Genomic DNA, 16,919 nt, shown 5'->3' with positions numbered 1-16,919 from the left:
CACGGTAGGCTGAGAGCACTGGGGGGGGTTAAGAGTGTGGGGTGGTGAAGAGCACTGGGGGGCAGAAAAACAGGGGTGGAGAACATGGGGGCTGGAGAGTACTGGGGGGTAAAAAAGCAGGGGGAGTGGAGAGCAATGGGGGGGGGGGAGCTTGGGAGCACCAGTGGGGGCCAGAAAAAACAGGGGTGGAAAGCACAGGGGGACTGGAGAGCACTCTGGGGGTTGGAGAGCACATGGGTGGGGGCAAAATGCAAGGGGAGTGGAAAGTACACGGGTGGAGAGTGATGGGGGAGCCGAAAAGAACAGGGGCGGAGAGCATGGGGGGGGCTGGAGAGCACCAGGGGACAGTGGAGAGAATGGGGGGGAGAGCACTGGGGGCAGTGGAGAGAACGGGGGGGAGCACTGGGGGCAGTGGAGAGAACGGGGGGGGAGCACTGGGGGCAGTGGAGAGAACGGGGGGAGCACTGGGGGCAGTGGAGAGAACGGGGGGGAGCACTGGGGGCAGTGGAGAGAACGGGGGGGAGCACTGGGGGCAGTGGAGAGAACGGGGGGGAGCACTGGGGGCAGTGGAGAGAACGGGGGGGAGCACTGGGGGCAGTGGAGAGAACGGGGGGGAGCACTGGGGGCAGTGGAGAGAACGGGGGGGAGCACTGGGGGCAGTGGAGAGAACGGGGGGGAGCACTGGGGGCAGTGGAGAGAACGGGGGGGAGCACTGGGGGGAGTGGAGAGAACGGGGGGGAGCACTGGGGGGAGTGGAGAGAACGGGGGGGAGCACTGGGGGGGAGTGGAGAGAACGGGGGGAGCACTGGGGGAAGTGGAGAGAACGGGGGGAGCGGAGAGAACGGGGGGGAGCACTGGGGGGAGTGGAGACTGGGGGGGAGCACGGGTGGCACTGGGGGGGGGGGAAGAGAACAGGGGGGAGAGCACTGGGGGGGAGGGGGAGAGAACAGGGGGGAGAGCACTGGGGGGGGAGGGGGAGAGAACAGGGGGGAGAGCACTGGGGGGGGAGGGGGAGAGAACAGGAGGGAGAGCACTGGGGGGGAGTGGAGAGAACGGGGGGGAGTGGAGAGAACGGGGGGGAGAGCACTGGGGGGGGGGAGTGGAGAGAACGGGGGGGAGAGCACTGGGGGGGGGAGTGGAGAGAACGGGGGGGAGAGCACTGGGGGGGGGAGTGGAGAGAACGGGGGAGAGAGCACTGGTGGGGAGTGGAGAGAACGGGGGGGGAGAGCACTGGGGGGGGTGGAGACAACGGGGGAGAGCACTTGGGGGGGGTGGAGACAACGGGGGAGAGAACGGGGGGGAGCACTGGGGGGAGTGGAGATAATGTTGTGGAAGAGCACTGGGGGGGAGTGGAGAGAACGTGGGGGGCAGAGCACTGGGGGGAGTGGAGAGAACATGTGGGGGTAGAGCACTGGGGGGGAGTGGAGATAATGTTGGGGGAGAGAACGTGGGGGGAGTGGAGAGAACGGGGAGGAGAGCACTGGGGGGAGTGGAGAGAACGGGGGGGAGAGCACTGGGGGGAGTGGAGAGAACGGGGGGGGGAGCACTGGGGGGAGTGCAGAGAACGGGGGGGGGAGCACTGGAGGGAGTGGAGAGAACGGGGGGAGAGCACTGGAGGGAGTGGAGAGAACGGGGGGAGAGCACTGGGGGGAGTGGGGGGAGTGGAGAGAACGGGGGGGAGCACTGGGGGGAGTGGAGAGAACGGGGGGAGAGCACTGGGGGGGGGGAGTGGAGAGAACGGGGGGGAGAGCACTGGTGGGGAGTGGAGAGAACGGGGGGGGGGAGAGCACTGGGGGGGGTGGAGACAACGGGGGAGAGAACGGGGGGGGGAGAGCACTGGGGGGAGTGGAGATAATGTTGGGGAAGAGCACTGGGGGGGAGTGGAGAGAACGTGGGGGGCAGAGCACTGCGGGGAGTGGAGAGAACGTGGGGGGGAGAGCACTGGGGGGGAGTGGAGAGAACATGTGGGGGTAGAGCACTGGGGGGGAGTGGAGATAATGTTGGGGGAGAGAACGTGGGGGGAGTGGAGAGAACGGGGAGGAGAGCACTGGGGGGAGTGGAGAGAACGGGGGGAGAGCACTGGGGGGAGTGGAGAGAACGGGGGGGAGTGGAGAGAACGGGGGGAGCACTGGGGGGAGTGGAGAGAACGGGGGGGAGAGCATTGGGGGGAGTGAAGAGAACAGGGGGAGAGCACTGGGGGCAGTGGAGAGAAGGGGGGAGAACACTGGGGCGAGTGCAGAGAAGGGGGGGGAGAACACTGGGGCGATTGGAGAGAAGGGGGGAGAACACTGGGGCGAGTGGGGAGAACACTGGGGCGAGTGGAGAGAACAGGGGGGGGGGAGAACGGGGGGAGAACACTGGAGCGAGTGGAGAGAACGGGGGGGGGAGAACACTGGGGCAAGTGGAGAGAACGGGGGGGGGGGGTAGCACTGGGGGGAGTGGAGAGAACGGGGGGAGCACTGAGGGGAGGGGAGAGAACGGGGGGTGGCACTGGGGGGGAACAGGGGAGAGCATTGGGGGAGTGGAGAGAACAGGGGGGGGAGAGCACTGGGGGGAGTGGAGAGAAGGGGGGGGAGAGAGCACTGGGGGGAGTGGAGAGAACGGGGGGGAGAGCACTGGGGGGAACAGGGGAGAGCATTGGGAGGAGTGGAGAGCACTGGGTAGGGGAGAGAACGGGGGGGGGGGGAATGGAGAGAACTGGGGGGGTGGAGACAACGGGGGGTGAGAGCACTGGGGGAAGTGGAGAGAAAGGGGGGATAGCACTGGGGGTGGACAGGGGGGATAGCACTGGGGGGGGGGGGTGGAGAGAACGGGGGGGGAGAGCACTGGGGGCAGTGGAGAGAATGGGGGTAGTAGAGAGCACGGGGGGGGGGGGGGCAGGAGAGTGTGGTGGTGGAGAGCCTTGGGGAGGAGGCAGGAGAGTTTGGTGGTGGAGGGCCTTGGGGAGGAGGCAGGAGAGTGTGGTGGTGGAGGAGAGCGCAGGGGGGCCAGGAGAGTGTGGAGGTGGAGGAGATCACTGGGGGGGGGCAGGAGAGTGTGGTGGTGGAGGAGAGCACTGGGGGGGGAGTGGAGAGAACGGGGGGAGCACTGGGGGGGAGTGGAGAGAACGGGGGGGAGCACTGGGGGGAGTGGAGAGAAGGGGGGGGAGCACTGGGGGGAGTGGAGAGAATGGAGGGGAGCACTGGGGGGGAGTGGAGAGAACGGGGGGGAGCACTGGAGGGGGAGTGGAGAGAACGGGGGGGAGCACTGGAGGGGGAGTGGAGAGAACGGGGGGAGCACTGGGGGGGAGTGGAGAGAACGGGGGGAGCACTGGGGGGGAGTGGAGAGAACGGGGGGAGCACTGGGGGGGAGTGGAGAGAACGGGGGGAGCACTGGGGTGGGAGTGGAGAGAACGGGGGGAGCACTGGGGGGGGAGTGGAGAGAACGGGGGGAGCACTGGGGGGGGAGTGGAGAGAACGGGGGGAGCACTGGGGGGGGAGTGGAGAGAACGGGGGGAGCACTGGGGGGGGGAGTGGAGAGAACGGGGGGAGCACTGGGGGGGGGAGTGGAGAGAACGGGGGGAGCACTGGGGGGGGGAGTGGAGAGAACGGGGGGAGCACTGGGGGGGGGAGTGGAGAGAACGGGGGGAGCACTGGGGGGGAGTGGAGAGAACGGGGGGGAGCACTGGGAGGGGTGCAGAGAACGGGGGGGGGGGGCACTGGGGGGAGTGAAGAGAACGGGGAGGGGAGAGCACTGGGGGAAGTGGAGAGAACGGGGGGGAGAGCACTGGGGGGAGTGGAGAGAACTGGGCGGGAGAGCACTGGGGGGGGAGGTGGAGAGAACGGGGGAAAAGCACTGGGGGGAGTGGAGAGAACGGGGGAAAAGCACTGGGGGGAGTGGAGAGAACGGGGGGAAAAGCACTGGGGGGGAGCACGGGTGGCACTTGGGGGGAGGGGGAGAGAAGGGGAGGGGGGAGAGCACTGGGGGGAGTGGAGAGAATGTGGGGGGGGGGGGTGGAGAGAATGGGGGGAGTGGAGAGAACGGGGGAAAAGCACTGGGGGGAGTGGAGACAACGGGGGGAGAGCACTGGGGGGGAGTCGAGAAAACGGGGGGGAGAGAGAGCGGGGGGGGAGAGCACGGGGGGAGTGGAGAGAACAGGGGGAAAAGCACTGGGGGGAGTGGAGACTGGGGGGGGGGAGCACGGGTGGCACTGGGGGGAGGGGGAGAGAACAGGGGGGAGAGCACTGGGGGGGGGGGGAAGGGGAGAGAACAGGGGGGAGAGCACTGGGGGGAGTGGAGATAATGTTGGGGGAGAGCACTGGGGGGGAGTGGAGAGAACGGGGGGGAGAGCACTGGGGGGGAGTGGAGAGAACGGGGGGGAGAGCACTGGGGGGGAGTGGAGAGAACGGGGGGGGGGGAGAGCACTGGGGGGGTGGAGAGAACGGGGGGAGAGCACTGGGGGGGAGTGGAGAGAACGGGGGGAGAGCACTGGGGGGGAGTGGAGAGAACGGGGGGAGAGCACTGGGGGGGAGTGGAGAGAACGGGGGGAGAGCACTGGGGGGGAGTGGAGAGAACGGGGGGAGAGCACTGGGGGGGAGTGGAGAGAACGGGGGGGAGAGCACTGGGGGGAGTGGAGAGAACGGGGGGGAGAGCACTGGGGGGAGTGGAGAGAACGGGGGGGGAGCACTGGGGGGAGTGGAGAGAACGGGGGGGGAGCACTGGGGGGGGGAGTGGAGAGAACGGGGGGAGCACTGGGGGCAGTGGAGAGAACGGGGGGAGCACTGGGGGGGAGTGGAGAGAACGGGGGGGAGCACTGGGGGGGGAGTGGAGAGAACGGGGGGGGGGGGAGCACTGGGGGGAGTGGAGAGAACGGGGGGAGCACTGGGGGGGAGTGGAGAGAACGGGGGGGAGCACTGGGGGGGGGAGTGGAGAGAACGGGGGGGGAGCACTGGGGGGAGAGTGGAGAGAACGGGGGGGAGCACTGGGGGGAGAGTGGAGAGAACGGGGGGGAGCACTGGGGGGAGAGTGGAGAGAACGGGGGGGAGCACTGGGAGGGGTGCAGAGAACGGGGGGGGGCACTGGGGGGAGTGAAGAGAACGGGGAGGGGAGAGCACTGGGGGAAGTGGAGAGAACGGGGGGGAGAGCACTGGGGGGAGTGGAGAGAACTGGGGGGGAGAGCACTGGGGGGAGTGGAGAGAACTGGGGGGGAGAGCACTGGGGGGGGAGGTGGAGAGAACGGGGGAAAAGCACTGGGGGGAGTGGAGAGAACGGGGGGGGGAGCACTGGGGGGGGAGTGGAGAGAACGGGGGGAGCACTGGGGGCAGTGGAGAGAACGGGGGGAGCACTGGGGGGGAGTGGAGAGAACGGGGGGAGCACTGGGGGGAGAGTGGAGAGAACGGGGGGGAGCACTGGGGGGGGAGTGGAGAGAACAGGGGGGGGGGCACTGGGGGGGGAGTGGAGAGAACGGGGGGAGCACTGGGGGGGAGTGGAGAGAACGGGGGGGAGCACTGGGGGGAGTGGAGACTGGGGGGGGGGAGCACGGGTGGCACTGGGGGGAGGGGGAGAGAACAGGGGGGAGAGCACTGGGGGGGGGGAGGGGGAGAGAACAGGGGGGAGAGCACTGGGGGGAGTGGAGATAATGTTGGGGGAGAGCACTGGGGGGGAGTGGAGAGAACGGGGGGGAGAGCACTGGGGGGGAGTGGAGAGAACGGGGGGGGGGAGAGCACTGGGGGGGTGGAGACAACGGGGGGAGAGCACTGGGGGGGAGTGGAGAGAACGGGGGGAGAGCACTGGGGGGGGAGTGGAGAGAACGGGGGGAGAGCACTGGGGGGGAGTGGAGAGAACGGGGGGGAGAGCACTGGGGGGGAGTGGAGAGAACGGGGGGGAGAGCACTGGGGGGAGTGGAGAGAACGGGGGGGAGCACTGGGGGGAGTGGAGAGAACGGGGGGGGAGCACTGGGGGGGGAGTGGAGAGAACGGGGGGAGCACTGGGGGCAGTGGAGAGAACGGGGGGAGCACTGGGGGGGAGTGGAGAGAACGGGGGGGAGCACTGGGGGGAGAGTGGAGAGAACGGGGGGGAGCACTGGGGGGGGAGTGGAGAGAACGGGGGGGGGGAGCACTGGGGGGGGAGTGGAGAGAACGGGGGGAGCACTGGGGGGGAGTGGAGAGAACGGGGGGGAGCACTGGGGGGGGGAGTGGAGACAACGGGGGGGGCACTGGGGGGAGAACGGGGGGGAACACTGGGGGGAGAGTGGAGAGAACGGGGGGGAGCACTGGGGGGAGAGTGGAGAGAACGGGGGGGAGCACTGGGGGGAGAGTGGAGAGAACGGGGGGGAGCACTGGGGGGGAGTGGAGAGAACGGGGGGGAGGGGTGGAGAGAACTGGGGGGGGGGAGTGGAGAGAATGGGGGGGGGGGAGTGGAGAGAACGGGGGGGAACACTGGGGGGGGGGTGGAGAGAACGGGGGGGGGGAACACTGGGGGGGAGTGGAGAGAACGGGGGGAACACTGGGGGGGAGTGGAGAGATCGGGGGGGAGTGGAGAGAACGGGGGGGGGGGGAACACTGGGGGGGGGGGAGTGGAGAGAACGGGGGAGAGCTTTGGGGGGAGTGGAGAGACCGGGGGAGAGCTTTGGGGGGAGTGGAGAGACCGGGGGGGAGCTTTGGGGGGAGTGGAGAGAACGGGGGGAGAGCACTGGGGGTGAGTGGAGAGAATGGGGGGAGAGCACTGGGGGTAGTAGAGAGCATGGGGGGAGGGGCAGGAGAGTGTGGTGATGGGGGAGAGCACCGGGGGGGCAGGGAGCACAAGGTGAACTGCGGACAGTAAAATAAGTTGGATAGCAGCCCTGTCGATCCTCCTATCCAGGCACTGTGGCACACAGGGCGGGCTGTACGGGCAGCATCTCAGAGCTGGCTGGCTTTGTGTTCGGCGGCCACTCTGTAACACGGCCCGCCCCCCCAGACCGGCTTGTGTGAGAGTAGATAGAATCAACGTTCCGCCTATCACACGAGTGGCGCTGTGTTACAGAGTGGCCGCCGAACACAGAGCCAGCCAGCTCTGTGTGATCCATAGGAGAGAGCACCAATGCAGCCGCAACTAAAAGTGGCCCCAGGGCAGGCGGCCTACCGGATTTCCCGGTAGGCCAGTCCAGTCCTGCCTATGGTTCTGAATAAAGAAGGCTGTGTCCGTTAATGAGCTCAGAGAAATGGATTTTACGGCAAGTCAAAAATCCTATTTTTTTGCTGCTTGCAATTAACCTTTTGAAGCGGCGGTAAACCCTGCTTGGTCATTTTTATCTACAAGTAAACCTATAATAATGCTTACCTGTAGGTATAATGAATATCTCATAAATGTGCACCGCTAAGGAGATATTCACCCTGCAATACCGCCAGTGACATCGCTGGCACATGTGCTCTGAAGATCCTGCATACTTTGCCAGAATGTCAGAGCTTCGTATATGAAGAGAGGGCTCCTGCGCGCATGCTCAGGAGTGATATCATTGCAGCATAGCCGGAGCTCGCAAACCCGATGCATACTAGCACATTATGCCATTGCCTTGCAGGTTTTGTTTTATTTTTTATTTTTTGAACATCCTTGGTATACAACCAATTTAACTAATCGAAACCCCATCATCTTTTATCTCAGGAGTCATTATGTTATCACCGCCTTCAGTGGTTATTTTTTTCTCCTTGCCTTAATAAACCTCTTCATGTGAACTTCAACCTATCCATTTTTTTTTAAATTAGGAGCAAATATGTGCAATAATCTTTGTGCTATGTCCTTTTAAATTCAAAATTCCTCACACTTGATTATTTATAAACATATATGATAGTTTCAGCGGATATTTGCAGTATAACATTTTGGTAAATGAAACAAAAATGTGAATGATACATTTTGTAGCACACACAATAGAATTTGATGCCTGGGGCGTGTATTTGTGAACTAGGACTTATATATTTACTTGTTTTATTTGCTCTTGCATGAATTGGTAACATCATATCCGTTTATCCTAGAACTAGGACCTATCGCTGAAATACCATCCGCAAAGGTCTCATCTGTTGTAAGCTCTCCATTGTGGAAACCCGTGTTCAGACATCAGATGTACGCAGAGTTCGGCTCAATAACAAAAAAAGGATGTGTGGAGGTATCAAGCATTTTCTGATTGCTGATTATAAATACTCATAGTATTTTTAAGGATTGTCTGATATGCAAGTAGGGGCAGCTACCCTGTAGCAAAAAAAGGCTATTTGTTCACCCACCTTTTGAGTTCTCCCATGGCAATGTGATCCATAGTGCATTAAAGTGGTTCTAAAGTCATAAGATTTTTTACCTTACTGCATTCAGGTAAAAACCTTTCCACGGCCTGTTTCTCCATCCCCTTCCCAATATTATATCTTCTATTGATCCAGTGCTGTGCTTGTCGGTTCTTCTCACTGCTCTTACAGGCGTTGCAGAGAGCAGCGTGAGCCATTGGCTCTTGCTGCTGTCAGTCAGATCCAGTGAGGAGGTGGGTGGGTCTGAGACGCTCTGTGTCAATGGACACACACAGCCATGCTTGAAAGCGAGCCTGCACATGTTACCATTGGAATTGACTTGCTATGGTGGTAGAGAAATAAAAGCATGCAGAAGTTCTAGTGTTCTTATGGTGGCATTCGCAGTTTTTCGAAAGCATCCATTCCTGAAACTGGCTTTAAATGTAAGTGAGTTCTGCAGCGACCACCAGCTGGAAACTGAAGACCTAAGTGCAAAATATGTCACCAGCACACCAAGGATCTCCAGAATGGGTCAAAAGCTTTATTCAGTGATCACATTATGGATGCAAAAGCCACTTTTTGGAGCCTTGCATGACCCCTTCCATTAGGCCTGGCCCACATGCCTGATAAAGGGGTCCTGAGAGTGTCACTTTTGTAACTATCATGGAATAAAGCTTTGAACCCATTCTGGAGATCCTTGGTGTGCTGGTGACACGTTTCTCACTTTATATGGTTGCGCACACAGAAGAGGAACAGTGTCACTGGGGAATCTCAGAAGAGGGGGATCAGGGCCACCCTGTGCAATACCATTGCACAGAGCAGGTGAGTAAAACATGTTTATTACTTACTTTAATGATTTTTTATTTATTTTTTGCTTTTAATGATGACTTTGTTTTTTTATTATGGAGCTCTGTTTGTTTTAAATCTGTTTTGTATTTCTATCATTTGGCCATGTTACATATATTTAAAATTTTGATAGACAAGGATTTGTGTTTATGTACTGTGTCATCTACATTTAAGGGTCATTCCATCCAGAACTGATATTTAAGTAATAGCTTGATATTGGTGGGCTTACCCTACTGTTTCATTTATCTCTTGGGTATCTTATTGGATCTTTCCATGTTGGGGTATGTTGCTCTCCCCCTAGAATCCTATTGCTCTAATGCAAAAGGAAAATAAAATAAAAAAGAGAATAAAACTCTTACTTTTTTTTGACCCATTAACTTGGAGAAGTCTAATTTCCGGAGATCACAAGAGATACAAGAAGCAGGTAGGTAAATAAATGACATAATGGATTGAAGAACTCTTCAAAGTCAATGTAAACTTCAAAGTCAATGTTAGCATTTGTTCTACTATAGGCAGGCATTGTATTTGATATACCTCCACAGTGTGTGGTATAAATTAACCCCCCGTTTGTTTTTTGGTGAGATTGAACAAGTCTGATCCTAAAATTTTTGTTTTGTCTGCTTGCTTTTTGTCAGCAAGGAGAATATCATACCTCCAGTAACAGGGTGCATGTGGCAAAATGTGTTAGGCTCCCTTCTTGTGTACTGATGTGCTACAGTGTTTGTGGGAAGTGCAGTCTCCACTTTATTAAAGAAAAATGCGTCACAAGCTTAAGCAATTTAAACTGAGCATTTGATGAAATCTTAGATAAACATAGGTTAGCTTTAGTTAAAGCCGCATGTCAAATCATCAGTAATTCTAGAGATATAGGTGGCTAAATTTATATGCCTTTCAGGCAAAAATGTGACTTTTTCGCCAACATTTTGCCACCTAAACCTATGTTAGTCCATTCTTTGATGGGGTATCCTCACTCACTGGCCAACAGAGAATATTTAGAGGTGGAAGTATAGCTACTTTATATTGCCTTTCGCCTTAATTTTTTGTTACAAATTTTACGATCACCCCAGCGTTTTATGCATTTTTCATATATTCCCAGTTCAATTGCCCAGGTTGCGCTACACACTGCTGCCCAGTGCAGATGCTTTGCTAAAATCATTGTCCCAGTAGTCTTATATTGCATTTTATTTTAAATAGACAAGATATAAATTGTTCAAAATATGAAAGTAATAGCTGATGTAATTGTTAAAACTATACAAGTATTGAAACATTATTTTTAAATTGGAACCTAATACTATGTAAATGCTTTTTTACATTATTATTTTATTTCCAGACTAAGAACTCTCATGCAGATGACTGTCGTAACTTTCTCCTTGACTTTGCAAACTCAGATCCTACCCAGGATTACTGTGGCCCTAACTCTGAACTTTTCAAAGGATTGGTGCAAGTGATCAAGAAACAGCCAATAAAGAATGATATAGTGGTTGGTTCTGCAGTGGATCAAGCTGTGAACTGTACCTTTGCTGCTCTCATATACCTTACCCCACAGTTATTTGGGAAATTACAGAAATATGGTAATTATCCAAGAGAATTCTATCCTGATCATATTAAGAATCAAATTTTAGACATGTGATATTGATTAGGGCAGTTTCTTAGCTCTGATCTTCAGGTAACTTATTTAACATGGATATTCATAGGTAATTTTGGATTATAAGAAATTGCTGGATTAGGTCTGTATTACTTAGAGCAGGGATAGGCAACCTCCGCCCTCCAGCTGTGGTGAAACTACAAGACCCTGAAAATCACAGGCATAACTCCTAGAGGCAGAGGCATGATGGGATTTGTAGTTTCACCACAGCTGGAGTGCCAAGATTGCCTACCCCTGGCTAAGAGCAAATGATGGATGCCCTCTGTTCAGGGCTGGAAAATCCTGGCAGCACTGTCGCTCGCCAAAACTGCTGAAACAATACTGCTGGAGGTCCCATTTTGAGCCTTTATTTATTTTTATGGTGGGTGGCATGTTCATAAACCAGGAATTATACACAAATCGCCTGCTTTCCCATGTATATGCTCCTTGTAGTCTGCATAGTTCTTCGACTCTCAGACTCAGAGTGTCTCTGTTAGCCACATCCTGGCCAACATCCTTAGAAGTGAAAATCAAAAAAGTTTGGTGGAAAATTTACAACTGAATGGCATCTGTGTTCGGGCAGATGGTGATAATGGTAGTCATTTACCGTATTCCCCAAGTGGTTGCGCAGATTCTGCACCAATTCTGACCACATGGCAAAGTCGCCATCCTATCAATTCTTAGTTTAGAGACATCTATACATCTAGTTGCTGGCACTTCAAATATTTTTTCTTTTCTCGGTAGGTAAAGCTCTGAATGTTAAGATATTGATAAAATAGGTGCTTTGTAGAGATGTCATGCTTGATATACATGTAATAAGTTGGTCATACCTATAGTGCAGTTCTTGCCACAGATGAAAAGTAGACCTACCCCTTAGTTTTGTTTAAAACCTCTTCACCCACCCTTTTAGATGTAAAGTGACAACCGATCTGCCTTTGGCTGACTGCTATAGTCACCCATTCTCTGAAGCTGTTCCTCACAGCATCTCATTGTATATTTGTAAGTTATCTGGATTTTAGCACAGTCATTGTTTGTCTATTTTAATATTTATTGAAGCCAGAGGTTTAAGCTGGCCATACAGTATACAATTTACTTGTTCAGTTTCTGTACAGTCGCCTTCAGATTTACCTTCAACTGTGTAATGCAAGGGCCTGCCTGATTGGATACAAATTGAAAGTGTTGTTTAGGTTTGACCTAATAATATATGGGTCTTGGGTAATTTAAAGGAGAACTCTAGGTTAAAAAAAATAATTCTATGTCCTTGTTGCTGATCTCCTACCTTCACCAACTATGGCATCCATCTTCTTCTAAGCTCAGTAGTTCATCTGTAATAGCCTGATGATTTTTTTTTAAATAAAAAACATTAATCCCCAGGGGTTTCCTGTTTGTAACACCAGTGGCTTCTATTCCTACTGTACCCTCAGCCACCAGTCTTGGCACTTCCCTTTTGTGGTCCTGTCTACAGCTAGCAGTCACTTATACTTCCATCCCCACTTGCTGTAGCGGGTGGAGGGGTCTCACAGACCCCTGGTCTGTACCGGCCATGGGGATGTGTCCTTGTCCTTTTCCTCCTCCCCTGCTTCCTGCCAGCACTCCATATCACCGTGACAGATCTTGTAGTTGAAACTCCGGTCACTGTAAATTCCTGCCTCCTAGGCTGGCATTGGACCTGTGTGCTGTCTATTACAGCAGCTGGCCCAAAAGGTGGGACTTTACAGTGGCTGGAGGTTCACCCACAAGATCTGTCACAGTGGGAGATCCCCGCTCTGTGTCATCGGGCCAGATCTCCTAATGATCCCGGCTATACCGATGGGCACTGGTAGGCTGCACTGATGAAAAACAAACAGAATACAGCGCAGCAAAGAAACTTATGATGTGATATGATAAAACATAAAAATCATTTATTAAATAAAGATATAAAAGAACAATAACCAAGACATCTGATCCTCCTGGGATCTTAAAAGCACAAAATCCATCGATCGTAACATAGTCACAATGTAAACTGGCAGATTTTTTTGTGATAAATCTCCCCTGAAGTCTGTGTTTGTGACTTTAAGGCAACAAAACTGCACTGCTGCCAACCAGCTGGAACATGGGGGGATTAGTGATTACAAACAATCCTCACCCAGAGAAGGGGACTGATGGAGCTTGGTGGGAAAAAAAACTTGTCGGGTGCAGATAAAAGTAACTGTGTTCCTAAAGTCACTCACTGTTAGTAGATAGACTGGAAGACTAGGACGCCGCCGCTCTTGCCTGTGGGAGGGGGGTTGTCCTGCTCCTGGATTTGTGTCCATATGATGGTTAGGGCTCTGGGAGGGAGATGCAGTGCACGCCGGGTAGTGTAGTTCGGAGTCGTAGGTGGCGTCCACCTGGCGTAAAGGGAGGCTTAGAGCGCAACGCGCAAGCCTGATGTGTAATGCCGCTTGTCTGAGCGGCTGGTCCTCACGTGGAAGGCTCCGTAGTGAGAGGGGTTGCCATGCCAACTGGCCTGCTTACATGTTTCGCACACATGCGCTTTTTCAAAGCACTGATGAGGCTGCACTAAGGGGGCACTGATGGATGATGTGGCTGCTCTGATGGGTACTGATGAGTAAGCACATATGGGCACTGATATGCTGCATTGATAGGGCAGCACTGATGAGCAGTGGACACCATCCACTGCTTTACTGACACTGTCAAATATATGTAGGGGGGTTTCCACCATCCCTGCAAAATTCAATTTTTTATGGCTTTTTTTTAAGTTTGTGTATTATATGTGATGTTGCATGTCACAAAAAACGGTATTATGGTAAAAATAGGATATTTTTTTTTTTAACTGCTTACCTGTAAAATCCTTTTCTTGGCATACATCACGTGACACAGAGGTTCATAGTAATTACTAAGTGGGGTTATAGCTCACCATCAGGTGCTGTACACTGGTGTAATCAATTAGACAGGAAGTTTCCTCCCTATATAACCCCTCCCCTACAGGGAATACCTCAGTTTTTGTAACAAAGCAATAAGTGTCCCATGAGGGGCGGGAGCTCTGTGTCCCACAATGTACTTCAAGAAACGTATTTTACAGGTAAGCTGTTATAAAAATCACATTTTCTTTATTGTACATCACGGGACACAAAGGCTCATAGTAATTACTAATTGGGATGTCCTAAATCAATGCCTACTGAGAGGAGGAAGACACAAATAAACGCAGATCGCCATCAGACGTGAGGACCTATACTGCTGCCTACAGTACACTGCGCCGGATGGAATACCAGCCCTTTGCGAAAGCAAGTCTGGACTAAATGGAAGAGTCCACGATTTCCCTACTGCCAACCTTACGATCTCTGCATACCAGGATCTTATGGGCCATGCCGGGCTAGTAGTATTACCAGCTTCCCTTCCACTTTAACCACTTGACCACTGGGCACTTAAACACCCTTAATAACCAGACCAATTTTCAGCTTTCGGTGCTCTCACATTTTGAATGACAATTACTCAGTCATGCAACACTGGACCTATATGAAATTTTTGTTCTTTTTTTCACAAATATAGAGCTTTCTTTTGGTGGTATTTAATCACCGCTGGGTTTTTTTTTTTTTGTGCTATAAAAGAAAAAAGACCGAAAATTCTGTAAACATTTTTTTTATTTTTCTTCGTTTTTGTTATAAAATTTAGCAGATTAGTAATTTTTCTTCATAAATTTTGGCCAAAATTTATACTACTACATATCTTTGGTAAAAATAAGTACAAATTGGTGGATATTATTTGATCTTTGTGAAAGTTATAGAGTTATAAAGTCCACAAGTACTGACGGCCTATTTCAATGCTTGAGACCCTAACGTGCCAATTTTTGCATAATGTGAAAGATGAAGTTACGCTGAGTAAATAGATACCTAACATGCCACTCTTCAAAATTGCACACGCTTGTGGAATGGCGCCAAACGTCGCTACTTAAAAATCCCCATAGGCGACGCTTTAATTTTTTTTTTTACTGGTTACATGTTTTGAGATACAGAGGAGGTCTAGGGCTAGAATTATTGCTCTTGCTCTAACATTCACGGCGATACCTCACGTGTGGTTTGAACACCGTTTTCATATGTGGGCGGGACTTGCTTGGACACGGCTGATCACGTGGTAAAGAGTGGTAAAGAGTCTTCGTCGGAGACTCTTTACCGAGATCGTAGTTGCGGGGTGTCAAACTGACACCCCGCAACAACGATCGCCGTAATGCGCGCCCCCAGGGGCGCGCAGCGGCTCAAAATCCTGATCACGTCATATGACGTCCGATCAGGATTATGAAACTACTTTGCCACCGTCAATTGCCTATAGGGCAGGCGGCAAGTGGTTAATAGAGACACTGCAAACAAATGCAGACTCCCCATTCCTTGCTGCAGGGTACTGCTGGAAAATCACAGCGAGCCAATCTTCACCCATCACGGCGGGTTGGTGTCATGCCAGACCTTCAAGCACGGGGTCCCCTCTATATGTAGGGTCCACTGCTTTGGGCCATGTATAGCACCCTGCCAGAGCAAATCTGTGGTATAGCAATGTGACAAAAGTGCTGGATCTCAGGGCCCAGCTCTCCTAAGAGAAACGTTACAGGCAAAACCTTGTTCTTTGGTATCGAGGCATTGGGTACCATCAACTTTAGCTTTTGAATGTGTCCAATACCGTAGGTCCCTGACCCTTTTTCAGGCCATCTAGTAGCACTCATTAACCGTGACCAACATCTTAGACACTGGTGAAAAAACTGAGTTACTCCCTGTAGGAGAGGGGTTATATAGGGAGGAAACTTCCTGTCTAATTGATTACATCAGTGTCCAGCACCTGAAGGTGAACTATAACCCACTTATTAATTACTATGAGCCTTTGTGTCCTGTGATGTACGATAAAGAAATTAAGTTCGAGATTTTTATACATTAGAGGGTTCCACCATTCTTGATTAGTAAGTTAGCGCTGTACACTTTTTTTTTTTTTTTCTCATGCCAAGATTTACTTGTGACACATGCTGATGTAAAGCAGCATGGCCTGGCTTTCTTTTTCTGTGTTCCGGCTAGGAATGTGCTCATATACACTATACAAGCACTGATTTCTGTTAGAAATATCTCAAAGCTACAGCAGGAGGAAGACTGTATATAATACTGAGTACAGCGGGTAAAATAGTTAATTATGGGCATGTGTTTATAGTTCGGTAATGATTACATAGAGCAAGTGAGGGCAAAATGTTTATCTCCTGTTGTGGCTGGAGGGGAAGAACACAAACATGCTTTGCATTTATAAGGCTGCAACCTACCTATCCTAAATAAATCCAATATTGATCTTGTGCAAAGGTGTATTAAACACCCAACCTGAAATAATGGTTAAATATAATGATATGATGGCTAATAAACTAAATAATTAATATATCTTGATAAAAGTCCAAAGTTCACATAAGTGTAAACTTAAAATTGAAAAAAAAATGGGAAATGGCTAAAAGGCACCAAATAATACAATGTACGTGAGTCCATATAATTTCTCTTCTAAATTACGACTTTCCAAATGGGTTTATTTCTCAAAATGCTGCTCCCATATATACTGCTCACATATATGTTAAGCTGCCTGTTAAATCATTTTGAGTAAGAAAAGATATATATGCAATCGAAAAATTAGCTCACAGAACTCTCACCTCCACTCCTTATAAGTGTCAGCATAGAAATCCTATGCATAACCTTTTCTCCTATTCAGATATTCGCCACCAGGGCGTCCTCTGTCCCTCCACTCCTTGTAGTGTCAGCATAGGAATCCTATGGATAACCTTTTCTCCTATTCTGATATCTGCCACCAGGGCATCATCCGTCCCTGTATATATTATAACTGCACGGATACTCTGCATCCACGTCTGCACACTCCAATGGTGATCAAACTCACAAAGGAGGAAAAAGAGGAAAGCATACCTCCAATAGTGTAGTATATCAAAACACTCAAACTATTTTATTAAATATAGCAGATTGGACTCTTACATCAAATGTGATTTAAGAGCATAAAAGGTAACAGTGTGGCGTTTTCTCGCCGTTCTCGCGTCACTTCCGGTATTCGATCTACATCCAATTCTGGCCACTCCCTACGCGTTATGTCATCCACGTGACTTCATCAGGGGAACTAGATTGGCTGTTGTAGACTTCCTTATAAATGATAAAAAAACGGAAGTGTAAATGCAGCCATTTTCTTGTAGCCCCCTGTTTTAGACAGGCGCGGCCATTTTC

General features: G+C 52.5%; 1 protein-coding gene across 3 annotated transcripts in view; it reads left to right on the top strand.

Annotated features, from left to right (window-relative positions):
• The window catches only part of ZZEF1 (zinc finger ZZ-type and EF-hand domain containing 1), a 424,884-nt gene that overhangs the window by 193,604 nt on the left and 214,361 nt on the right, over nt 1-16,919 (top strand). For all 3 annotated transcript variants that reach the window (XM_077482353.1, XM_077482352.1, XM_077482354.1), the window contains 2 exons: nt 7,989-8,119; nt 10,405-10,645. In XM_077482353.1, the coding sequence (XP_077338479.1) occupies nt 7,989-8,119; nt 10,405-10,645 (372 nt within the window). The remainder of the gene's footprint in view (nt 1-7,988; nt 8,120-10,404; nt 10,646-16,919) is intronic.

This window comes from Lithobates pipiens, unplaced genomic scaffold (genome assembly GCF_037356315.1).
Source record: "Lithobates pipiens isolate NorthernLeopardFrog02 unplaced genomic scaffold, aLitPip1_a1.2 Scaffold_16, whole genome shotgun sequence".
Lineage (NCBI taxonomy): Eukaryota > Metazoa > Chordata > Amphibia > Anura > Ranidae > Lithobates > Lithobates pipiens.
This window is presented reverse-complemented; position numbering and strand designations above follow the sequence as displayed.